Source organism: Tenrec ecaudatus, chromosome 14 (genome assembly GCF_050624435.1).
Source record: "Tenrec ecaudatus isolate mTenEca1 chromosome 14, mTenEca1.hap1, whole genome shotgun sequence".
In the NCBI taxonomy this organism is placed as follows: domain Eukaryota; kingdom Metazoa; phylum Chordata; class Mammalia; order Afrosoricida; family Tenrecidae; genus Tenrec; species Tenrec ecaudatus.
Window position 1 is genome coordinate 89,980,106 of NC_134543.1, and position 26,436 is coordinate 90,006,541.

Consider the following 26,436-nt stretch of genomic DNA (forward strand, 5'->3'; position numbering starts at 1 on the left):
TGCTCTGAGGAGACATTTAGGAAGAAGGGGTACTTTCTTTGACAGGAAGAATAACCTAGTGAGCGGGGCCTGGTCAAAACCAATAAAGAATGGAAGGACTCCGATGCTGGGTGACTGGTGGGCAGTCCTGGGACCTGACAGCTCCAAGGCCAGAGAAAACACTGAGTTCAACGGTGGATGGCCGAAAGGCCAGTGTTATGTTCTGGTCAGATGTTAAACTTTCTCTTTACTCCCAAATCTAAATGTATAGACTGGTTTTCTTTGCTTAGTGCTAGACTCTGGGTCAGTAACTTTGTATTTAGTGTCCTTGTCATTCAGAAACACCCCTTGCTTCTGACTTGTTTTGTAGTGGTTACAATATAACCCACTTTCTACTGGTTACAATGTAACCCGCATATGGTAGCTTTAGCCTCTGACACCCAGAGGGCGGTTCTGCCCTGTCATACAGGATTGCTAGTACATGAGTTACAGATATTAATTAGTAAGAAACCTGTGGGGCTACATTTAACGATACCAACTGGAATGGATTAACAGCACCCCTGGGCCCCAAACTAACACCCACTGCTCTGAACTTGAATCCAGCTCATCATAACTCTACATAATGTTTTGTGACTGACTCTACTGCCTCGTCTTTCTCTTGTGGAACAGCTGGTGGCCTTGACCTACTGACCTTGAGGGTAGCAGCCCAATGCCTGTCCCCCAGGGTCACCTCCACTGGTAGAGAGCTTTCCTTCTTTAGCATGTAGTCCCTGGGGCCTGAGAGCAAATGCCTGGCTTACATCCTTAACCAATACATTTTCAACCAGAATCAAGGTTTACTTTAGCATTCTCTGTTACAAGAAGTAACCATGATGTTTAATTTCAATACATTGTAGTCATTAACACGTGTATGTTTGTAAATATGCCGTCAGATGCACTGAAATATAGGCACTGGTCTCAAATTCCAAAGCTTGAATATCATTTCCAAAGGATAATTCTTTATTCCATTAGCCTTATCAGGAAGAGAGCCCAACTTTATCCCTTGTTGGAAAACCCAGGGTTAGGTCTAATTCTTTCAAGCCCCACGTCGTCCAGAAGCCAACTACACTGGTTTCATTCGGGAATTCCGCACCTGAGATGGTTTCTCTGTGGCCTCAGCTCTAAGCTCCTGCTGTCCATAGGAATTTTGCCACCAGCCAATCTCTCCCTTTTACAGCCCCTTTCCAGTGTCTCTGTGGTCACTCTAGCTTCCTAGCGCACTCGACTCTGATCCTTTCACCAGGCAGGGATGGAGAATGCAAAAGATATAGAGAACAAAGTATCCCAGTGTAGTCTTGCCTCGTGAAGAGTCATTGTATGACTGAAGTCATTAGAACCCTGTTATAAACTGACGGACAGTGCAGCGAACAATCGTGTGTCATGGCAGACAGAAAAGGAACGTGCACCGTCCAGGCCCGATGTAATACATCATGTTCAAAGATCGAGGTAAACAGGTGAAACGGTTATCTCTGGGTGATACCATTGTGGGCTCTTATTATTTTATTTGACTTGAATCATTTTCACAAAAGGGAAGAACCCAAATCAGGAAAAGCGGAAGTAAAAAGGGAAATCACAGACTTGAAGCAAGTATTTAACCCTAGTACGATCAACCTCAACACTCCTAATAGAGATGTTTTTGAAATGTTCAACTGGTAGAACCCCTGGACTCTGGCCCTCCGTCAACCCTCAGGTCTGGACCTGAGCTCCCCCCTGTGTTAGATTCCTCCACCACAGGAGACCAAAGGGCAGCGTTTGCCAAGGGCAAAGCCCGGGAGGTAAGAAAGGAAGCAAAATGGAAGCAGGAAAGACAAGGGGGAACTGGGATCAGTGGTGAAGCCTTGCGGCAACTGCAGTGGCTGAGTGCAAACACAACACGTAAGATCTGCTGAATATAAAACCGACCCCCAGTTCTGAAAACCGTCCCCCAACTCACCTTAAGAAGTTAAAGCAATAAACCATGATATACCCATGAAAGGGTGAGAACACAAAATTGACAAGAATCTTAACTTGCAAACATATATTAGACCAAACATATAAAATGTTTACCACATTGGAAGTCAAATAAACGGAAAACTAAAACTCTAAGATAAAAGTTTTCTCAAATTAGTCAGAATTAAAACAAAAACCGTACAGGCTACTGAAGATCCAATTAGTTAGGTGTCCCCATAGGTGTTCAATGATAGCACATGCCCAAGTCCATTATCTGAACTCTTTGACGGTATGTTCCAGACTTCAGCATTCTTTAAAGAATGGAATCAAGTCGAGGCCCTCTTCATTAATCTCAACCACTAACTGGGTAAAGGGGCAGTGCCCAGAATCAAATGCTCATTTTTCTTTTTGGACACAAATATTCGCAATCAGTAGAATATGAAATGAAAATCAGCTTCACACCTACTCATGCCAATTTCTGCCACCCCTGGACCCAGGCCAGATTATGCTGCTAGCAGATTAATGGAAAGCTTTATGGTTTTCAGAGCTTTCCAAACATGGAATGGTTCAGGAGGAATTCTGAATTGTTGATACCGTTTTCCTGAAAGTCAATTTGGCTACATGACAGTGCATTTAGGGTTTTAAAAGTTCTTATCGTTTGACCTACTGCTAGGAAGAACTGCATAATTAGAACTGCATACCGAGATTTATGACCAAGGATGTTCGTGATTTCACTCGTAACTAAAATTGGACCAGGTTATAGGTCTCGCAGCAAAGTAACGGCTCTATTATGTGACAGCCAAACAATGGGATATGACAGGGCCATAAAAAAAATCATTCTGAGGAGGATAATTAATGACTAGGAAAGAGACTCATTACTTATTGCCAAATATAAAAATTAATCAAGATATAAAACTTCACGTTCAGCACAGTGGCAGTTAAAAAAACCAAAAGCAGTAGCACATATTTGGAGAAAAATGAAGAAAATAACATACTAAAAGAGATTATTGTGAGACCTTAGAATCCTGGGTGATTTTCATTATCTTATTGATATCTTTCAAATTTTAAAAATCAGAATATACTACTTTTGAATTATTCAAGTGACTTGATATATAGGACTGATTTTTTCTTTATATTTATCTGAATGTGTCTTATGGACCCAGGGAGGAGGTATGTGTTCAGCAAGTCTTTACGGAATGAATGATTGCATTGCTTCCTCCCTTCACCAACAGACTCCATGAGCATCTGGCTTGGGGTTCTGAACCCCCGAAGGGGATGACCACACTCCACGGGCAGTGGAATCGCTGCTGCTGTCCATGAAACCACAGCCATAACTTACCTGACACCTGCTGAAAAGCTCACCACAGGGAAGAAGAGCCCATCAGTGTTGAAGTTCTCAAACATGCCCTGGACTGGCTGTCCATTGATGCGGAAGGAGATGCTGGGTGCACCAAGGTCAAGGCAACAGCTTACCACGTCATCGGACCGCAGGAGGTGCTGGTTGATGGAGGCCACAGCTCTGGGGACCCGGCCTGGAGGACAAATAAAAGAAAGGAGGAGTTTGGGACAGTAGAGGGAGTCATGATGCTGGAGGAATAGATTGGGGGATGAGACCCACAGAGGGTGGAAGAAAAAGGGACTGCTCATGGGTCGACTGGTGTGAGGTATTTAGGAACCAGAGAAGATCTGCGTATGGCATTGCAAGAGAAATACAGTTTTGCTTTCTCTTTGTAAGATGAACAAAGAGAATGCCTCTCCAACCTGGTCAGTGGACAGACTTTCTGATGCCAAGTCTCAGGAAACTGCAAAGATGCTACGAATGGGAATGGAAAGCACCCCACCCACCCAATGTGCCCTTAATTTCTGTCCTGCTGTCCTGCGCCTGAAGTAGAACATGTCGACTTGGCATCTTGGCGTTCACCCAAGAGGTTGAGTTACACAGATGTCAGAAGGCTCCCCTTAAGGAGTGTTATCGTTCACATCCCCTTCAAATGGTATCATAACATGAACCACATGTAAAGTATCGAATTTTGGGTATTTTTTAGCAGAAAGTTTATGAGCTAGTCACCACAGGAGACTGTATTTTACACCTATCATCGAAATCTCCACATATCAATGTGATTCTCTGACATGATTCTTACAGTCCTAATGTATAAAACCGCCTCCATCCAAAGGTGGTTGGTATTTGCGTTTGCTATGTGTGTTTCATTGGGCTTCGCCAGACTTGGGTGTGGGCCGTGCGTGCGTATACTCCCAGGTACCCAGAGACCTTGCTTTTCTTACTTATGAAAGACGTGACCACTATAGCATCCAACAGTAATGTCCTCTAGGCCAAGAGCACCAAGGTCGCCTAGCCATTGAACTGTACCACATAGTCTATGTTCCTGTCTTTCCTTTCAAGAACTGCATTGTTTCAGACGTTCACGGAAGCATATGCTCCGTGCTGGTGATTTTCAGTTAAAAAAAAATTGGCACCAATCTTTCGTAAGATGATGTGTCATCTCCTGACCTAACTTAAAAGTAGTGAGAAAAATCACCTATCTGCTTTTCCATCTCACACCATTCCTTTCTGGAAACTCTAAAAGCAAATGATAAACTCTCCACTTGTCCTTCTATGAGGTTTGCAGTTCTAAATATGGAACAGAATACGTGGCTAGAAGGTAATTAAAATTGGGATTCAGGTAAAAAAAAATTCCCATATGGGTATTCAGACACACTTTTTTCTGGTTACAGAAAGAGTACACATTCGTTTTAGAAAACTTGGGTAAATATTTTAAAAATCTAACAATAAAAATATCTTAAAAGAATTACTATTATAATTTTGATGTGAATGCTTCCATCTTCCCAAGATACATAATTTTCACCTTAGTATAATATAGGTTTTTATCCATTTAACTAATTTTATCCATTTATCATAAACATTTGGTTCTATAGTAATGCATATTGGAAAATTAGCCTGGCCTGGGCACAAACTTAAAACAACTTTAATACTTTGGTCCACTACTGAGCAAGAAGAACAATTACTCCCTGTAGGTACAGCTCATTCAAAAATTGTCAAGAGAAATGAAAAAAATGTCAGCTAAGCTTGAAGAGCATGTAGACTTGGTACCTGTCAAATATCTCCACTTGAGGACACTGAACACTCCTGACTCACTTAATGAAATTTCGGCATCCCAAGTGCCTGAACCTTTCTTCTCATGCTACTCCTATCTGTTAACAAAAGGAACCTGCGATATTAAACTCAGCAAAGCTTGCTATAATTGTTTGACTCTTCAAGACTGCCTCGTCCTACTGCCCCAACCCCCACCTCATTAAAAACAATCTTTACCATTAAAAAACAATGTAAGGAATTCCTTCTAAAAGTGGTTCTCTTTTCATTAGTTTAATTTCTGGAAAATATCACTGTCATCATTCAAAGACACTTCAAGAGACGTCTGTAAATTTAGGGAAACCAGAAAATTATCAAAATGCTGGGTTTCTGCTGGAGAAACATAGCAATCATAAGGGCGTTTGCCTTTCCGAGACTCACAGGAGGACACGAGAGTCTGCTGAACTGCCACTCCAGTGCCCTGGCCGACCTTCCTGGAGCTGGCTGGGACTTCCATGCTGGCCTGCCTTTCCATCAGTATCGATCACGAGACCCTCTTCATCTACAGCAGCGCCTTTACACCGTCAAACCTGAAACCTGGGCTTTGTTTAACTTCTATATAATACACCATGGTTGCCAGTTCTCTTACAGAGGAATGACGCTTGGGAGAAGTTCTCTCTTGTCTGAGCGGTTCTCTTGGTTGATAACCAAGAAAGGCAATTATGTAATTGTAGTGAATGACAGGCTTACCACCTTCCTTGCTGTGAGAGCCTGGACTCAAAGCTGAAGTTCCCTTTGGACGCTCGCTATAAAGATCATTAATCTGTGCATAGAAAGCTTAGGCTAAGCCTCTTTCAAGACATGCACAATAGAGAACAGAGATGAGACCAATATCTAGAAACTAAAGGCGATAAACAACTCCTACCTGGTGTCGCACTCAAAGAGCATCACAGTGTAACACTGAAGGACCATTGTTAGAGCCAGACAGCCTGGGTTCGAATCCTGGCTTTACTACTTAGTCTGTGAACTTGGCCAAGTCACCTACCTTTCTAGACTCAGGTTTCCTCACTTGTTAAACAGGGGTAACATTAATCTCTACCTTCCACAGTTGGTTACGTGTTGAGTGAATTATTCCCTAGCAGGATTACAGGTTTACGTGTTGGGCTACTGACTGCAAGGCAGCAGTGTGACACCACCAGCCACTTTTAAGGAGACAGAGGAGCCTTTCTGCTCCCGTCAAAAGGTACAGTCTTTGAAACCAATGGGGATAGTTCGTTTCTCTCCTATAGGGTTGCTGTAAATCAGAACCTATTCGTTTATGGTCACAAGGACAGGGTCTAAAATGTGATGAAAAATCAGTTCCCTTTATTGAAAAAGGGCACTAGAGCTCTATATAATCTATAGATAGATGAGTAGATTTTGAGCTCACACCTAATTCTAGCCCAAACCCAAGAAATATTCTTAAAAGATGCCCCTGATCAATGCTTACCCACAGGAAGCGATCACTGAAGATATGCATTCTATAGCAAAGTGTAGTCAAGAAACCAGCTGGTGCCCAGTATCAGAAAAAAATAACATCTGGGGTCTTTTCTTCAAATAAGCAGCCATTCAAGTGAGGCATCAACTAAGTCCACATGGAAGAAGCACACTAGACAGTGTGATCCAAGGATCACATAAATACAATACAATTTATTTATAATTTTTTATTCGATAAACATAAAATTTTATGCAAATAGCTAATAAGCATGCGAGTAAATGCTCCTGATCATTAACTGTCAGAGAAATGGAAAATAAGACAACCATGCGATCCCACCTAACCCCCTTGGGGATAGCCTAAATCAGAGAGCAACAAATGTTGGAGGGGATGTAGTGAGATAGGAACTCTCCTCCACTGCTGGTGGTCTTGTAGATATGTACAGCCTCCATGGAAAGCCATCTGGTGATATTTAAAGCAAATGGAAATTGAGTTATCATTCGACCCAGCTATCCCTCTACTGGGCATAGACCCAGAAGAGGTAAGAAATAGGCCACAGCCAGTTTTCTGCGCTCCAGTGTTTAATGTGGCACAATTCACAATCACAAAGAATTTGAAACAACCTAAATTTCCATTGGTCAATGAGTGGATTAGAAAACTCTGGCACATACACACAATGGAGTACTATGTATCACTAAAAAGCACTGTGTGGCCAAGAGGTGCTGAAGGGATCAGTTATCAGGCATCAAAGAACAAAAAAAAATAGTATCATTTTGTGCTCACCTCCCTGATATGATCACTGAAGACAAATGGGTGCATAAGCAAATGTGGTGAAGAAAGCTGATGGTGCCCGGCTATCAAAAGATACAGTGTCTAGGGTCTTAAAGGCTTGAAGATAAACAAGCGGCCATCTAGTAGAGGCAGCTAGCCCACATGGAAGAGGCACACCAGCCTGTGCGATCATTAGATGTACACAGGATCAGGAAACAGGTATTAGAAGACCCAACAGAAGCAAAGAAACAAAAATATATTGTTGAGAATGAGGGGAGTCGAAGCAGAGACCCAAAACTCCTTTGTAGACAATGGGCCATCCACTCACAGAAGGGTCACTAGGAAGGGATGAGTCAACCAGGGCACAGTAAAGCACCGATGAAACACACAGTATTCCTCTGGTTCATGAGGCTTCCTCATCCCTCACTACCATGACCCCAGTCCTGCCTTTCACTGCAAGCTAGATCAGAGCATGCACACAGGTACAGATAAGAGCTCATGACACATGGAATCCAGGTCAGATAAACCCCTCAGGAACCGAAATGGTAGTGATACCGGGAAGATAGGGGGTAGGTGGGGAGTGGAAGGGGGAACTGATCTCAATGATGGATGCATAATTCCCCCCTGACCCGTCCATTGATGAACAAAAGAAACACAGGTGAAGGGAGACACCTGTCAGTGTAATATATTAAAATAATAATAATTTATAATTTATCCAGGGGTCACAAGGAGGGAGGGAAAAAAGAGAAACCAAGGGCTCAAATAGAAAGTAAATGTTTAGAAAATGATGATGGCAACATATGTACAAACATGCATGATACAACTGATATATGGAATGTTATAAGAGCCCACAATAAAATGATCTTAAAAATAATAAAATAATTTATAGAGGTCTACATACAGGCACGTACATATGTAAATATATTTATATATGACAATGGGGAAATATTTGTGCATATATTTATAGGTTCAGTATTAAGGTAGCAGATGGACATTGGTGGTCCTCTATTCAACTACTCCCTCAAGAACACTTTGTTCTAATAACCTGGTATTCCATGATGCTCACGTTCCCAACACAATCGCTGTAGACAAAGTGGGTGCATAAGCAAATATGGCGAAGAAAGCTGAGGGTGCTCAGCTACCAAAAGATATAGCAAATGGGGTCTTAAAGCCATGAAGATAAACAAATGACCATCTAGCTGAGAAGCAACAAAGCCCACATGAAAGAAGCACACCAGTTTGTATGATCATGAGGTGTTGATGGGATCAGGTATCACGTCTCAAAGAACAACAAATCTTATCATTGAGAATGAGGGGGAGTGCAGAGTGGGGACCCAAAGCCCATCTGTAGGCAACTGGACATCCCCTTACAGAAGGGTCGTGGGGAGGAGATGAGCCAGTCAGGGTGCAGTGTAGCAGTGATGAAGCATACATCTTTCCTCTAGTTCATTAATGCTTCCCCTCCCCGCACTATCATGATCCCAATTCTACCTTACAAATCTGGCTATAGCAGAGGATGTCTACTGGTACAGATAGGAACTGGAAACACAGGGAATCCAGGACAGATGATCCCTTCAGGACCAGGAGGGTGGAGGGAAGGTGGGGTTGAAAGGGGGAACCAATCACAAGGATCTACATAACCTCCTCCCTGGGGGACGGACAACAGAAAAGCGTGTGAAAGGAGACTTTGGACAGGGAAAGACATGACAAAATAATAATTTATAAATTATCAAGGGTTCATGAGGGAGGTAGGAGCGGGGAGTGAGGAGAAAAAATGAGGAGCTGATACCAAGGGCTCAAGTAGAAAGATGTCTTGAGAATGCTGATCGCCACAAATGTGCAGATGTGCTTGACACAATGGATGCATGGATTGTGATAAGAGTTGTATTTAAGCCCCCCAAAAATGATTTTAAAAAAAGCAAAAAGTTGTGTAAGGTCGGAAAAAAATGTTGAGCTAGATAGTGGCTTAACCACCATTATTATTGAAGATATAAAGACATGTTTTAAGTGGGGAAAAATCATCAGTCAGGCATGTTTAATGTATTTCCCCTTTTTCTGAACAAGCATTGGAACCATTGAACCTAAAGAATGATGATGTAGAAGGGAAAAAATTAAACTTGCTCAGTTTTTTGAGAAACCTCTGACGATACTCTTTGAGCTCATGGGCACTTCGAGGAACCCCCCCAGCTTATACCCTCAGAGAGGCTGGACAGTCTCGCTGCCCTGGAGGGTTTGCAGCTTGCCTTGATTTCAAGGTACAGACCCTGGAAGGACCCCAGAAGCTTGGAAAGACAATTCCAAATGCAGCTTTTTAAAGTTATAAAGGAAAGAGCCCTGAAATCACATGCCTGCATGCATCTTCAAGTTAACCCAAGGATATATGACTGCGGAAGCTTGTCTCTTCTGATGAGTAATGTAGGCATTGGGAAACACGGGGCTCAGCAGTTCCACAGCTCCCGGCATGGCAGCGGTTGGCTCTATCACCTAAGCACCGATATTTAGGCAGCTTGGGAAGTGCTGGCATCTAAGCACTCCTCCATGAGTCCTCTCCCAGCACACTGGGCTGTGCAGGGGTGAGTCACAGCGGGCCCTCTGCGATAGGGAAACCTATATCCCAGGACTTGGCTCAGTAGGGAGACAGGTGGGGCACCTCTCACACAACTCACACAACTGTGACAACAGCGCTACATGAGCCAGATGCGCCAGCAATCTTACATCAGGAAACACGATTCAACTTCATTCATTCACTTGTCTCTGAAACCTTCCCCTAGACAGTGACACATACGGTGGTGGGCTGCTTTTAGGCTAGTTCGCCCCAACTGCCATCCCGAAAGGCCACAGGGCAGCAGAGGGAGCGGTGCCTGCTTCAGGAAATAAATATGTTGACACAAATCCAGGACTCTGGGGGAAATCGGGCATGGCCGGGGCTGAGGATGCCTGTTAGGATACAGCTTCAATTTCAACAGCAAAAAAAGAGGAAAAAAGGACCTACAGTAGGGCTGCTTCTAACTTCAGAGAAGGACCTCTTTCCTACCCCTCAAAGTCACGTTGGACCACCTTTCCCATCCAGCCGGGGAGGCCCTGGGGTTCTTCACGCCCCTTAGGAAATCCGTGGGGGCTCTCATTGGGTGCCGGGCAGTGCCGGGACGCTGGGCTTTAAGAGGCCCTTGCAGACGATGAGGGAGGGGAAATCAGAATAGATGTTAGGGAGGGATGGCGTCTCCCCAAAACACCGGTGTGAGTTCTGACTCCCACATCTGCGACTGTAATCCTATTTGGGAATTGGGTTTTCTTGGGTTGTTATTTCTATGTTAATGAGAGTATCTTAAATCTACTTATGTTCAGCTACGAAAAGAGAGTCTAGAGACAAGGGAGTGCAGAGTGGGGAGGACAGATGCATATGTGGGGAGCATCCTAAGGCAGCGGCTCTCAAGCTGTGGGTTGAGACCCCTTTGGGGGTAGAATGACCCTTTTGCAGGGGTCACCTGATTCATAACAGTGGCAAAATTAGAGTGATGAAGTAGCAACAAAAATAACTTTATGGCTGGGGGGTCACCACAATATGAGGAACTGTATTCAAGGGTCGCAGCACTAGGAAGGTTGAGAACCCCTGCCCTAAGGAATCTGTGGGTTCGGGTGAGGAAGAGAGGGGAGGCAGGGAAGGGGTGGGAGGGAGAGCCAGTACTGCTCTGAATTCAGACTTCGGGCTCTGACATTAGGGGAAAAGAAATGCTACTTTCTTTAAAGACACACATCGGTAGCATTTCTGTTATTGTAGCACTGAGACACTAAGACGGCAGGTACTTCATGTCTGTCAGTACAGGGACCGCACAGTCCCTCATGTAAATCTCCAAGAGCCATAGCTCATCTTCACGTGAGCTGAGGGAAATGAGGCTCAAAGAAGTTAACTTATTTCCCCAAGGTCACAAAACCAGTCTGTGGCTGAGCTGGGCTTCAAACCCAGGCATAACTCTGAAACCATACAATTCTCCTACCCCTCTTCCACTGACAAAGTGTTCAGGGTACTGCCATACGTTTTAATCACTGCGACATCTACGGTACTTTTAAAAGCAAAGACCAGTTCATGGACATTGCTTAATTTATGCACAGAGGTAACTTTAACGTTAATGAACCTGGCCATTTAAATCTCAAGGAAAAGGCGCAAAATGGTCCTGAGCAGTTTCCAATGTCTCTCCCTAACCGCTTCCCCACCCCTCCTGCAGTAAGTAGGTTACAGTGTCATTTCCATTTCATTTCTTCATCAATTACCCTTTCATCGGACAGTCTGGAATGCTCTGCTGTCCTGGTGGATTATTCAGCTAGAGTGTACTCTGACATACTTGCCTGCAGTATCTTCTGCAAGATATATGCGCACCATGTGGTGCTTGGAGACTGCAGAATGGAGCCTAGACCCAAGGAAGCCTTGGGTTTTAATGAGAACAAGAAGGGCAAGTCTTAGAGACCCTGGTTTCTCCCCATTGGGCCAGCAGCTTACGACCGAGAAGTCAGTGCCCTGAATGTGCTGCCCAGCTTAGACCCAACTTGAGTCCCAGTCCCTCAGCCCCGTCTCTGTTCCCACAAGGGCCCCTGGTAGTGATAATTTACCCTGTGGGCTCACTTCATCAGCGTCCTTTCAGAGGGCACTGGACAGGAGGCGTGCGGGGGAGTATTATGATGTACTCTCTGCTACTGCAACAATAAGTTGTTAGCTCCGAAGCTCACAGTACGCTGCCCTTTTTATACCCACAGGGGAAGGGTGTGCTCCTGCTGACAAAGTCCCAATTCACTCCACAGACATCTACACAAGGGTGCACAAGTGGCCCTGCCATGCTGTAACGTCTGGGGAAAGACGAAGGGCAGTTCCTTTTCTTTTGAGAACAGGTTCTCCTTGAGATGAGGGTCCAGGATGTATCACCCAAGAACCCAGCTGTGCTTCATATTTCCTTAATGCTCCTTCTTGTCAGGGGCAGCCAGGCAGCAGAAACCATTCCCACTTCCACTCCCAAGTTGTGGGGAGGAGAACAGCCATCAGCAGGCACTTACCTGCATGGGGTCAATTCTGATTCATGGAGATGCTACAAGACAGGGTAGAACTGCATCTGTAAATTTCCGAAACCGTAACTGTTTACAGGAAGAGAAAGACTACTCCCAAGGAGCACCTGGTGGTTTCAGACTGCTGACCTTGAGGTCGGCAGCCCAACAAATAACCATGACACTACCTTGCACCCCCAAATGGGCAGGCAGTAGGGTAATAATTTCCCCAATCAATTCCATTCAACCCTTCACAGATCCAATCCCTTCAAAGAGAGGAGCTGCAGACATCTGTGAGCTTAATGCTTCTTCCTTTCCAAATCACGTCCCACCCCCCCCCCTTCATTGAGACTGCTTTCTGATACCCAGCTGCCACTCACGGATAACCCCAGAGGCACCTGGACTAGCGAGTGGCTGCTATTGTAGAGCCCCAGTCTCGGTGGTTCCTGAGTGAGGCCCTGAGTACCAGGAAAGAGCTCCCCCCTGCGCTGCTTCGTGAAGTTGGACGGACGGAACTGGAGAAGCGTCAGGGAGGAAAATAAGAGAAAACCGGGACTAGACTTACTCCCCTCAAACCTAATAGTCTTATTTGGAATCTACTTTTGTCCATCCCACAGTCTCTCCTGGGACACACAGAAAGAACACGGACAGTGGCCTTTCCAGTCATTGGCCCAAATGATGCGACCATGCAAGTACATACCATTCAGAAAATGTGTACCCAGCTTGTGAAAGCCCACAATCAATCAATCAAACAAACAATCAATCAGAGAACCACGGTGGGACAACAGCAAATAAAGAACAGCTGACCAAAGCATGGCGTCTGGATCTGCAGGCAGTTAATTGCCAAAGTTGGGATGGTTCGGTTTTGGCCTTTAGAGAAGAGCCAAGTGACAGGTGAGTGACACAGTTCCCTAAACAATACTTCTATAGATTTGTGCTGTAAAGGCGAGCTTTTCTCTCACACTGGACTTCAAGGACCATGTGAATGATTTATATAAGAGAAACGAAGCCTCTGATTGAAGTGTTAGAGAGGACAGGAAAGGTATGCTTTGGGAACTAGATGGGAGATGCAGAGCCCGTGGGTGCGCGCACCTGAGTCCATTTTTGGTGTTTACTGAGGTAGAAGCCAACCCTTTCTTCTGTAGGGCAGGCCATGGGCATGCTTGGCAAAGAACAACAATGCATACCTTAAATGCGCGCGCGCGCGCGCACACACACACACACACACTAACTGGAATCCTTCTCTAAAGAAGTTAGTGCAGACAGTGTGTGTGTGAGTCTGTCAGCCATTGATCTAGGGATTTTATAAACTGTGTCTTGAGGCTGCAGATGTACAGATAAAATTACCAACTGGTAGTTAGACCTAGATTATCCCCAGTAGGACAGGGAATAAATCACTCAAACATCTTAGGTCTCAGCATCCACATCTCTAATGAAGTCAATATGATCTATCTCAAGGGGTCCGTGGGAAGATAAAATGAGAGAAAAGACACAAAGGTATATAGTTCATTGTCCACTGAAGACATGCTGAGTCTCTCCTGTTTGTATTATCTGAATATGGCTAAGAAATAAGAGTTGGAGGGATTCACACACTAAACTCGAGAGCAAAGAGAGTTACTTGTACGAGATCACACAGCATAGAGGTGCTAGAGGCACAGTGCAGACCCAGAACAGTCTCATTTCAGACCTCAAGCTCTTCGGACCTATCATTCATTCAATTGAGACTCTTGAGCCTGTATCATCGCCCTGAGCCATCGCCTCCCCGTCATGGCCAGTAAGAGTTCAAGTGGGAGAGCTCTGGCAAGGCACTCACCTGACCACAGGTGAAGTCCGTCAAAGCCATAGGAGTACAGGTCATCACCAACGCCGTTCCCTCCCCATCCTTCTCCTCCGCCTGGGTATGGGGCGTAGCCTGAGGACGAGGCCCAGCCCACCCGCAGATGTGTGGGCTCTGCTGTCAGGAAGGGATCCACCTGGTCGATAATCAGCTCAAAGTACCATTTCCGGTACTGGGCTGAGCCCTCAGCAACTCCCAGGAAGATATTTGGGCGGATACTGAAAAGAAATGTGACAGATCATATCCACGGGCTCTGAAACACGGAGAAACTCAATTAAACCAGAGGCACTGGCTCCTTTAAGCCTAGGGCAAGAGCAATACTATGGTGCTTTGTATTCTTCTGAAGAAGGAAAACAAACCAACCCAAACTTAGCACCTCCAACATTTGATTGCGTTCTTAGTGAAAGTCGACAGGAAAACACCGATTCCATGATACAGTATAAAGGGTGTCTCTCTTTAAACGTGTCATTCAATGCAGTCAGTGTTTACCGAGTACCACCAGTGAGTGACTGGTGCGGCAACATACAGAATCCTCCTGATTCCACACCGTTGTTTCTGTATGTGACAGGAGGACTTACTTGAGTTGCATCCTCCAAGTTTACAGGTAAACACCTCCATTGTTCTAACGACAGACAGCTGTGTCGTCTAAACCATTATTCATAGAAGTGGGCTCTCGAAAGCCTTAAAAAGTCATTATCAGACAACATTGTTATAAACTGCAGGTTTTGATGTACCCAGCAAAATGGCTGATTGGAATGCTGGGACAAATCACTTGGCGTTTTTCTGTTTAGATTCATGCTCAGAAAGGTTTATTGCTCATGGAAAAGAGCATTGCTCTATTTGGGGTGGCCAAGGAAAAACCGGGCTGACATGTAGGAGAACAAAATCTAGACTTCTGAAGTTCATTTCTCAGCCCAGCAGAGGAATGTGAGGGCCCTGACCCAAAATGGCCAAAGCCCTAAAGGTCTGCCTGACCCGAGCACAGTGCATTCACCTAATGCAGATGTGGTCACACAGACCCGCAGACCAGTCAGTCTTCAGAGCCCGATGGGGTAAATGTTCATCTACCAGAGGGCGCAGGAAGCGCCCATTTTCAAGGGGAAAAATGTAAGTCGATATATCAGAATAAATATGGATAGACTATTAATGAGAGGAGTCCGGTTGGTGTAGTGGTTATGCATTGGGCTCCAAGCCACCAGGTCACCAGTTCAAAACCACCAGCAGCTCCATGGGAGAAAGACGAGTCTTTCTGTTCCTGTTAACACTGACAGTCTTAGGCACTCACAGGGGCACGTCTACCCTGTTCTAAAGGTTCGCTATGAGTCAGCCTTGCCTTGAAGTCAGTGAGTTTGGTTCTTTTGGTTTATAAGAAAGGTAGAACTTGTGCAGTAGTGTTCAAAAGATCAGGCCAGGTTAAATTTTTTGGCCCTCCAGGTATGCAGTTACTATATGCTTGGTCACAATACAGAAAAAAATGTGAACAACTTTTTAAAAAAACATTGTAATAAAAGGCACAAGTCATAAAACATATGCATTTGCCTAGCCTTATGTATGTACAGAAATCACGACTAGGGAGCATTGGAGCTCAGCCAGCACTCTCTCTTCCTTGCCTGGGAATAAGATGGGTAGAATGACTTGTGGCGTTCTGGATGGTGGCGGTAGCCTTACCTGGTCACATCATTAATCATTCGTGTCTGGAGAAGCAAGTTTCTCCGGGGCAGCAAGTTGTCACAGATCAGATTTTGGTTGGCTCTCACGGCAACCCCATTGCAGAGACACAGGGAGCACAGCACATCTAAAACCTGCAGCAGGGCAGACACATCAGGACATTTTTAGCTGGGCATAAGGGGCAGGGCACTGTGGGCAGGCCACCTAATCACCCGATACATAAAGTGGAAGCCACGAAGGGTAAGAGCTAGGGCATTAAGGAAGCTCATCTTCCCCACCTCCCACAACCAAGCATTAGCCTGTGATGGGCCATGGCACTTCCTTCTGGCCCCTCTGCCCTAGTCTTGTACTCTCTCCTCCAATTTGTGCAGGGAACGCGTGGCCTGTGGAAGGAGGCAAGTGCTTGAGTTCTAAAGATAGACTTTCTAGGTGAGAATCTTGGCCAGGATTGGCACAGGGAAAGAGAGAAGGCTAGGGCTTGCACACATGCGTGTACACATACACATACACACACACATACTCTCTCCAGGAAGGCCGTGACTTTGGGTTGTGCAACTGCAAATGAATGGTGAAGGAGAAAACCCTGACAGGTCTCATACCTAAGTGGCTGTATGCTCCCACTCAGCCTTCATGGTACTCTGCACCGAGGATTCATGAGAACTCAATCAGATCTTAATGACAGAGTACTTAGATTCCCATTTGGTTCAGTCCTTGTGTATGCTATGTTTGGGAATCTCATAGGGGTGGGGCAGTGGAGATGCTACGGCAGATTCCTGTTCTTGAGGCTCTTGCTGTAACTTGGGTGAAGAGGAAGGCAACATACAGTCAGAGGTTGGCAAAAACGATGGAGGCAGTGCTTAGATGACACGAGGAGGTGGACAGTGAGAGAGAAAGGCATCAGAAGCAAGCACTGTTATATATATACAATCCTGCAGTAGCAGTGATCTATGAGTGGATACATGGATCGATGTGCAAGCTGAAGAGGTGTGGGATAACAGAGTTCACCATGAATCCAACTATAGTGAGGAGAGACTCAGGTATTACAAGGTGGTGAACAGCCATCTCAGGTTTAACTATTGGTTTCTCCCTGTCTGGAGGAAAATTGAAGACCAATGGAAACAGCTCAGTGGATGAATGGACCCTGGGTCATCAGTCTTCATGACCCTGAGCTCAGAAGGAGCAGATGGTGCCTGACTATTACTATTGTCAACTTCTTTGAAAGGAGTCACAGAAGAGAACCTGTATAGATAGAATGGGAGAGAACTTTGGAACAAGACTCAAAAGAGGAGCTTACACCAAGGGCTCAAGTAGAAAATGTTTTGGAAATGATGATGTATAAATATGCTTATTTATAATAGATATATAAATATGCTTGATACAATTGATGTATGGAATGTTATAAGAGCTGGAAGAGTCCCCAATAAAATGACTTAAAAAAAAAGACTTAAAATCATAAAAAGACCAGGCTTACTTGTTGGACAGAAATAGGTGGGACACCCCCTCCACCCCCCAGGCTATGGCTGTGAGTCACCCACTTCAGGTCTAGAAATGAACTCAACCCATGGCTCAATTGTCAGCCAAGACATAGGCAGGTCTACACGGGGAACACCATGTCAGTAGGGAGTACACACAGCTTCACTAACCATCTGGCATCTGAGATCAAACCTGCAGCATTCACTCAAGGACAAATTCCTAAGAGTTAGGAAAGGAGTGGGGATTCAAACAGGGAACACAAAAAGGAGTAGCAGACATGAATGGAAATCCAATCTGCTCTGGACAACTTTGACCCAATTCACAAGAAAAAGTGAAATATAACAACAAAACCAAAATCCTCATGATATAATCCTTAACTTGAGAAATAGGAGCCCAGCCTGATGGCACAGTGGGAAAAGCATTGGGCTGCTAACCCCAAGGTCAGTCGTTCAAACCTACCAGCTACATGACTAGGAAGCTTGAGGTTGCTTGCTCTCAGATTTACCATCTTTGAGAGTGCAGTTGTGTGTCATCTTGGCTCGGTTAGGATTCAGATTCTAGAAATAAGTATTCAAACAGTTCACTTACCCCCTTCTCCAATCCTGAGGGAGAGCAAACCTGCAAGGCAGCTGGTGGCCTATGGACCTCAAAAGAGACCAGTCCCCAAGCTGCCTTTACACCTCTTTTCCCAGAAACCTGGGAAATGAGAAGCCCTCACCCTCCTCCACTTGCATCCTGGCCTCTGCCTGCCCTGCGTCGCTTCACTGCATCCTTTCATTCACAGTCTCCGTCTCTATTGTAGCAGAGCAAGCTGTGTCTGACCAGCTCCGAGCCACTGCTGTACCCCGCCACCCTCTCTTGAGGAGAGTGCAAACAGCACTTGACAAATAAATAGCAGCAAGGGAAGTGGGTAGTCCACACTTCAGTCTGTCAAAGTAGCCACCAAAGACCCAGTGCTTAGTGGGGTTGGACAACTTCAGGTGGATGATGGTGTTTGTAGCCATAATTCTCACAAACCAATTTTCGACCTGCCTCCCTCAGTGTCAATTTTGTTCTGGAAATCTACAAAGCATGTTTATGGGACAAGTGGATAAGAGTCATGAAGGCCGGTTTGTGGGGGGCACTTAACATTCCCGGCTCTGTGAAACATATCAACTGTGGAAACCTGAAATCCAGCGGACAATTTCTCACAGAAAAGAGCCAGAGATTGCTAGGAAATGAAATCCTTTTCATCTGACCTATCGACCGTGTTCATCTGTTTTGCTTCCCAGTGGTGGCTGCAGGAGCGTTGCGGTCTCAGCCAGAGGGATGATGGAGCTTAATCCGCCCATCGGAGGGCCCAGGATGAGAAGGCAGGCTCTGGAGAAGGCAGCGCCTTGCCTATACATCAATGATGTCATAAGGAATCATGGTGATATTACTTAGGTTTTGGCTCAGAAGGCTTTCTTTGGGTAATACTTTAGGATGGAGATCAAACCCTGCCTTTTCTGAACAATACATAAGTAAATGGATGCTTTTTGAAAGGGAAGCAAGTAGCAGGACCTGATCACCCAACAGGGCATGTAGGTGTTTAGCCTAGAGGTCACTTAGGCTTGCTGACCGAGAAGCATCATCTCTGGGACTTCTGGAAGCCATAACAAGTCCTGCTAAATATGCACTAAGCTCCATTACCTCCACCCCCTGAGCACATGGGGAGGGCTCCCTTATGCCATTTCCATGGGCCTATGTGGGATCATGGGGCTGAGGTCTAGTCAGTGGAAAATGGGTGGATGTAATAGATGCTTGCCTTGGCACTTAAAATCTCTTGTGGTTCAGCTCCTGGTTTTCTCATTCCCACCTGTCTACAGAGATCCAGTCATCCTTAGCCCAAGGGTCTCCCAACTCACAGGGTGAGCCCTGCACCAGCAGTGGAGGCCTCACAGGACCTTGCTAGAAATACAGGTGCTCCAGCCCCACCCCAGACGCAGAGAATGAGAACGTGCATTTGAACATGATCTGTAGCAGTATAGTTTGTGCAGTCCTGCCCAGGGGATGTGGGAGCCCTGGAGGGATGGAATCTGTGTCTCTGAAAGACCAAGAAGAGAGAAGCCAGTTGACTGAGGGGCAAAGAGTGAGGTGAGCAAAAGTAAATGATCCATGTGCGGAGATGCTGAGCATTTAGGCATGTTTTGTTATGGGGTTCCCTGATCAGTAGAGCAGTGGTCCACCATTTTGAATTTCCCTGGCCCATTTGAGATAGTCCACTTACTTCTGGTGTAATCCTCATCATGGACACCCTGCTTTACCAAAATCCTCTCCTTTTGCTTTTATCTGAAGGAGTCTCTACCTCGAACACAGGCTTATATGGGGACCCTACTTTAAAGACAGGAAAGAAGTATGACCTATTCACAGGACCGTCATTTGAATGTCACATTTCACCCTCAGCTTCCATCTATAAAAGGAGCTTTATAAAGGGGCTTTTTAGTAAGAAGTAAAATAACTTCTAGCTGTATTTACTCTGGGTTGTAGATTAAGCTCTATGCTTGAGAAATGAGCATTTTGCAGTCCCTGAGGAATGAATTTTATTCTTCCCCTGCATGATAACTAGAGGTTGGGAATGCTTCTATGCACATTTCCCTTGACTGTCTGGAAATGTAAGGTTGAATTTATGGAGCTTTTAGAAATAACAGTTTTCACAATCACGGCTATGCCCGAGAACATTGCTTCAGCCACGATGTCAATTCATCTCATTGAGGGCCCTCGTTTTTCCTGTCTACTTACCAAGCTTGATGTCCTTCTCAGGGACTGGTCCCTTCTGATCACTTGCCCAAATCGGGTGAGATGAAGACTCGCCATCCTTTCTTAAAAGGAGCATGCTCACTACACTTCTTCCAACAGAGATCTGCTGGTTCTCCCGTCAGCCCATGGCATATTTAATATTCTTTGCCAACATCCTAATGGAAAGACATTACTTCTTCTTCACTCTTCCTTCTCCACTGTCCAGCTTTCACAGGCATTTACAACAATGGAAAAGACCATGCCTTGGGTCAGGCCCCCTTTACACTTCAAAGCATCTTTGCTTTGCTACACTCTGAAGAGACCTTGTACAGATGTGTCCATTGCAATATTCATTTGATTTCTCTAATGCAGCTCCCTGAAGGATGGTGGATCCCAGCAAACTTAAATTCTTGGCAACTTAAATCTTTCCTCCATTGATCATGACCAATAGTACTGGTCCAGTCGCGAGAATTTTCATTTTCTTTACATTGAGTCAAAACCTATACCGAAAGCCATCCTCTTTGATTTCCATCAAGAAGTGCGGCAAGCCCTCTGCACTTTCAAAGAGCAAGGCTGCATCATCTGCATACCACCTGCTGTTGATGATTCTTCCACCCGTCTTGAAGCTGGTTTCTTCTTCACATACAGTTTAATGATCTGCTCAGCATATAGATTAAGTATGGTGGAACAATCCAACCCTGATTCAAAACCCTTTCTGATTTTAAACCACACCCAAACCAAACTCACTGCCAGTGAATCATTGCCAACTCACAGCAACCTTATAGGCCAGGGTAGAACGGCCCTGTGAGTTTCTAATACTATAATTCTTTACAATCATAAAAAACCCTGACTTTGGATTTGAACTGCTGGCCTTACTGTTAGCCCAACATGTAACCATTTTGCCACCAAGGGTCCTTTAACATGACCTATTATACTGTTTGAATGATTACCTCTTGGTCTCTGTACAGGTTCCACATGAGTCTGACTAAGTGCTCTGTAATTCCCCTCATTTGCCATGTTATCTATGTTTTATTTTGATCCATAGTCATATATCTTTGCATCATCAATAAAACACACGCAGCATCTTTCTAGTATTCTCTTACTTTGACCAAGATTCATTTGATATCAGCAATGAACTCCCTCTTTCTACATCCTTTTCTGAATCCGGCTTGAATTTCTAGCCGTTCCCTGGAAACATTTTTGAATTATCTTCAGCAAAAGTTTAATTAGATGTAATATTAATGGTGCTATTGGGTAATTTCCACATTCTGTTGGATAGTTACTTGGAAGGGACACAACTCTGGATCCCTTCCAATCAGCTGGTCTTTTAAATATTGTGTATAGACGAGTGAGCACCTTCAGGGCTGCCTTGTGTGTGGAAGCATCTCATCTGGCAGTCTGCCAATTCCTGGAGCCTTGTCTTTCACCAATGCCTTCAGTTGCAGATGGACATTGGGCCTCCACTCAAGTACTCCCTCAATATAAGAATACTTTGTTCAATTAAACTGACATTCCATGAGGCTCACCTTCCTGACATAATCACTGAAGACAATGTGGGTGCATAAAAATGTGGTGAAGAAAGCTGATGGTGCCCAGCTATCAAAAGATATAGTGTCTTGGGGTCTTAAAGGCTTGAAGGTAAACAAGTAGCCATCTAGCTCAGAACCAACAAAGCCCACATGGAAGAAACACACCAGCCTGTGCAAACAAGAGGTGTCGAAGGGATGAGGTATCAGGCATCAAAGAACAAAAAAAATCACACCATTGTGAATGAGGGGGAGTGTGGAGAGGGGACCCAAAGCCCATCTGTAGGCAACTGGACACCCCTTTACAGAAGGGTCATGGGAAGGAGGTGAGCCAGTCAGGGTGCAGTGTAGCCACAATGAAACATACAACTTTTCCTCTAGTTCTTAAATGCTTCCCCGCCCCCCACTCCCCGCCCTACTATCATGATCCCAATTCTACCTTACAAATCTGGCTAGACCAGAGCATGTACACTGGTACTGATAGGAACTGGAAACACAGGGAATCCAGGACAGATGATCCCTTTAGGACCAGTACTAAGAGTGGCGACTCTGGGAGGGTGGAGGGAGGGTGGAGTCGAGAGGGGGAACCAATTACAGAGATCTACATATAAACTCCTCCCTGGGGGATGGACAACAGAAAAGTTGATGAAGGGAGACATCAGACAGTGTAATATATGACAAAATAGTAATTTATAAATTATCAGAGGTTCATGAGGGAGGGGGAAATGGGGAGAGATGGGGGTGGGGGTGGGTAATGAGGAACTGATGCCAGGGGCTTACGTGGAGAGCACATGTTTTGAGAATGATGAGGGTAACGAATGTACAAATGTGCTTTACATAATTGATGTATGTATGGACTGTGATAAGAGTTATATGAGCCCCCAATAAAGTGATTTTAAAAAGAAGAAGAACGGAAGAAACATACAGGCTCGGCACTATGGAAGTTACAGAGATGGTCCCTACCATTAAGAAACTTACAGTTCATGAGAGACACAGGTCAAAACTAAAAGACACACCGACACAACCATTAAAACGGAGCACACATGGATTCAGATAAAGGAGAGAGGGGATGCCAGTCCCAACCAGAGTAAGAAAAGGTTTCATGGAAGGAGTGGCATTGGCGTTAAGTTTCAAAGGACAAGTAGGCTTGTGCTGGATGTTGGAAAAAGATGAAGTGAGGGGTGCTGAGGGGTCAGCAGGAGCAAAGTTACGGAGAGGTCATGGGGCAAAGTGCATCAAAAGTTGGGGTATGGGCACTGTAACACACTTCTATCTCAATCACTCTGAAAACTGTGCTTTTCCGCCATAAGTTAATGGCTTCAAATATAGTTGGGAAAATTTGGTCCGTGGTAAGGATTTCTATGAAAGGGTTTGACCAACGACTAAGACATTTTGGAAACAAGAAGGTACGATAATGATCACTGTGTACACTGGTGATTCTGAGCGGGTGATTGGAAGTGGTACAGAAAAGAGGTTCTCAAACTCAAGAAATGTCAAGTGCTCTATAAAGAAAAGTTCTCATGGATGCTAAAGCCCACCTTTGTGGATTCACAGGGTTCCTCCTCACCCCAACTCTAGTTTGAGAAACAATACCTTATTATAAAATAATGCCTTTTAATTGTGAAAGTATAATGACAAAATATTTTGCATTTAATTATAAATAATAAGTTAAGCATATTCTTAGAGAATGTCAGCTGTGAAGAATAGGCTCACAGATTATGGCCTGAACTATACTAGAAATAATATTAAACATTAAAAGAACCACCAAGTAACAAGTCAATCCCAATATCCAACGCAAGGCCACCCCACATGTGCCAGAGAAGAACTGGGCCTCACACGGTTGTCAATGGAGACTTTGTTAGTAGTACATCAGCAGGCCTTTCATCTGAGGAGTCTCTGGGTGGACTTGAACCTACGAACTATTGGACCACTCAGAGTGTGTATATGAAACTTGCATTCGGTAAATCTAAGCTCTGGACCTAGTCTGTCACTGATGTGCTGAGTGATCCCTCACAACTTGCTTTATATCTCCGGAGTCATGTCTGGGTCTTTGTAGAGAGAGTAATGATGTGACCTCATTGGGTGATGTTGCTAGGTGCCACCCAGTCACTTGTGACGCACAGGGGCTGTATATAAACAGAATGAAATAGCACTGCTCAGGCCTGCACCATCCTCACAATTGGCATGACAGCAGGTGACAGTGGGGATGAAACATGAAGGCGCAAACATCCAGGATAGTGCCTCGCACTTGGAAGTGAAAACGGAATGTTAGCTGTGTAACTATTGTTTCAAGAAACTTGAGGGTCTTTCTGGCCCTAAAATTCCGTGTTTCGGGGATGGGATGCAGACTCCTGAGCACCTAGGACCGCAGAAGGGAATGTGATCTGCATAGGAACTGAATACCTTGGCATTTTCTGAGCAAAGGGAAGCGCTGCGATTGCACATTCCTTGTGACAGCCAACCTGAACTCTGCCATCAAACAGATTCCCAGTAACGGCAACCCTAAGGGACAGAGCAGACCTGTTTCCCAAGTTGCCCACAGGCCTTCAGTCTTATGGGAGCCGACAGCCTCGTCTTTTTCCCTTGGAGTGGCTGGTGGGTTCAAACTGTTCACCCTGAAGTCACTATCCCTATGTATAAACCACGATGTCACCAGGGCTAACCACAAATAGCACTGGCGATGAGGTGAGGCCAGGCTTCTCCTTGACAAAAGCATGCCACTGAAAAATCTCTAAGAGGAGATTTGAACTTACAACCAATAAGCCTGAACTCAACAATCTATCAGAAGACACAAAGGGAGCATCCCGGCAGAAATGATATATCCCAAGTTAACATTGCCTGAACTTTTACTACAAGTGCCTGAATTTCTGAAAACCATTTTGGCTCTAAATACTAAAGGCTCTTTCCTCTGTTAGTACTTTTAGATTAACAGCATCAGGCCAGGTACCGATTCCATGCGAAATACTTCAGTTGATTAGGACTGAGTTTTCTCAACTGTGGAATGGATTAGCCCATCACCAGCTTGCTGCCGCGTGGCATCCCTTACGTGCACTGTGGCTTTTCATGGAAAGAAACAGTGACGAAAGTGGTTGTTTGGAATCACACACATGAGCCACTGGGGAAACCAACTGAGGACAGGTTTCCTGTGAAAGGACCGCTCTGACATCTGCAGGCGACTAAGTTCACACCACATGGTACTTGGGTGCTTGCCGATTATTGTCATCACCTTTGCAGACAGGAAGGGAACCTCTGAGAACAGAGTGAAGTGGGACTCTCCCTCCTCTTTTGATTTACCATCTTTGGAAAGGCAATGACAGACCCTTCGTACACATTTATGTCTACTCATTCACCGTGACATTTCACAGGTGCTAAGGACTATGGCTTTTCCACTTCCTAATGATGATGCGTCTCATCTGAGCAATGCTGAGGAGGTTCATTCTCCTCAACTACTGGAGATGCACCTCAAATGTACTGTTCCTCTGAACGAGGGTGAGCAGCTAGGGCCAGCGACCCACGGGAGCGCCATCTGCTCAGCAGGGCAGGAGCACAGCAGTCATTCCTCATATGTGATCATGCCATCTGCTCTTGAAATAGTCCCTTCCACCCTTTCAGTGCCTTGCCTGCCCTTCGTTAGCCAGTGAGATCCTCCCGATGCATGACGCAGATCTCGAAGAGTCAGAATAAAGCCCAGCATACGTTAATAGACTGTCACCCTGCATCACTGTATCCCACAGATATAATTTCATGAAAAATAGAGACGTTAAAATGCTAAAAGCATTCAAAGATCTGACTCCACTTAGTGAGCGAAGGTGGCATTCTTTCTATTTAACAGAGGAAGAAACCGAATCCCCAACTTTTGTAACAAAAATAGAGGTTTCAGTTCTTGTGCAGAGACGGGCCTCACTTAGTTGGACTCTGGGTCAATTTGATGTCATTTTAGTAATAAGCCCTACTGGTGAGACTTTCTATACTGCTTTAAAGTAGAGTCCTATTAGCTGACCCACCCCTCCATCCATAGGCTCTAAGACGGGCACCCGTTCTGTGTTGTGGTTCTTGTGCAGAGCCTCGAGAAGTGAGCCATACAATGAGCTGTGTGTTAAGAGTGAAGGATGATGAGCAGGGCTTGGGGCGACCGTCAGTTTGTCCTACGGTGATGAATTGCATATTGCTCCGCTTCCGGAAGCAATGGCACCAGTTTCTCACATCATAGGAGGGTCGGCCCTGGTTGCAAGTTTCAGTGGGGCTTCTAGAGCAGAGCTGGGGAATGCCCGGCCTACAGGCTGCATAAGGCCTGTGAAATCGTCAACACGAGCTAACGTCACATGCCTCACCAGAGAGAATCGGTTCCAGCCATCATATTAGGGGTGAGTTAATTAAATGTTGGACTAGTATGGTCCTCGAATGATATACATATATCCAAATGGTCCTTGGAAGAGATAAGGTTCCTCCCCATCCCTGTATCAGTCCCCACCTTCATTTAGCCTATGGCTTCCTTTTCAGGAAAAAAGAAAAAAATCACTCAGCTTATGTTCCTCTCCCCACCCCCGCAACTAACAAACATTAGTAGTACAGCTCATGATACAGGATAAAGTATAGGCATCTGCTTTTACAGCCCCTCGCACTCCGGATCATGTCAGTGCCTCCAAGGGCGGGGGCGGGGGCGGGGGTGAGGGCAGTATCATCCACTATGGGAAAACCGTTAGACTAAGACAGACTGGGGCAGAAAGGGCTGGTAACCTAGCACTGAAAGTTACTCACGGAAACCTTAAGGATCACAACAGAATCTTGCATGGTTTAGTGACGAGCCCACAAGGCTGGAAGGCAACAATGGACGCACGTGTGCCTGCAATCGTGAGCATGGCAT

General features: G+C 45.1%; 1 protein-coding gene across 1 annotated transcript in view; it reads right to left on the reverse strand.

The window, feature by feature from the left end:
* Positions 1 to 26,436, reverse strand: part of RYR3 (ryanodine receptor 3) — a 418,103-nt gene that overhangs the window by 262,828 nt on the left and 128,839 nt on the right. The window contains exons 17-19 of the mRNA XM_075532282.1: positions 15,817 to 15,950; positions 14,125 to 14,366; positions 3,287 to 3,479 (exon numbers count right to left, since the gene is read on the reverse strand). Of these exons, the coding sequence (XP_075388397.1) occupies positions 3,287 to 3,479; positions 14,125 to 14,366; positions 15,817 to 15,950 (569 nt within the window). The remainder of the gene's footprint in view (positions 1 to 3,286; positions 3,480 to 14,124; positions 14,367 to 15,816; positions 15,951 to 26,436) is intronic.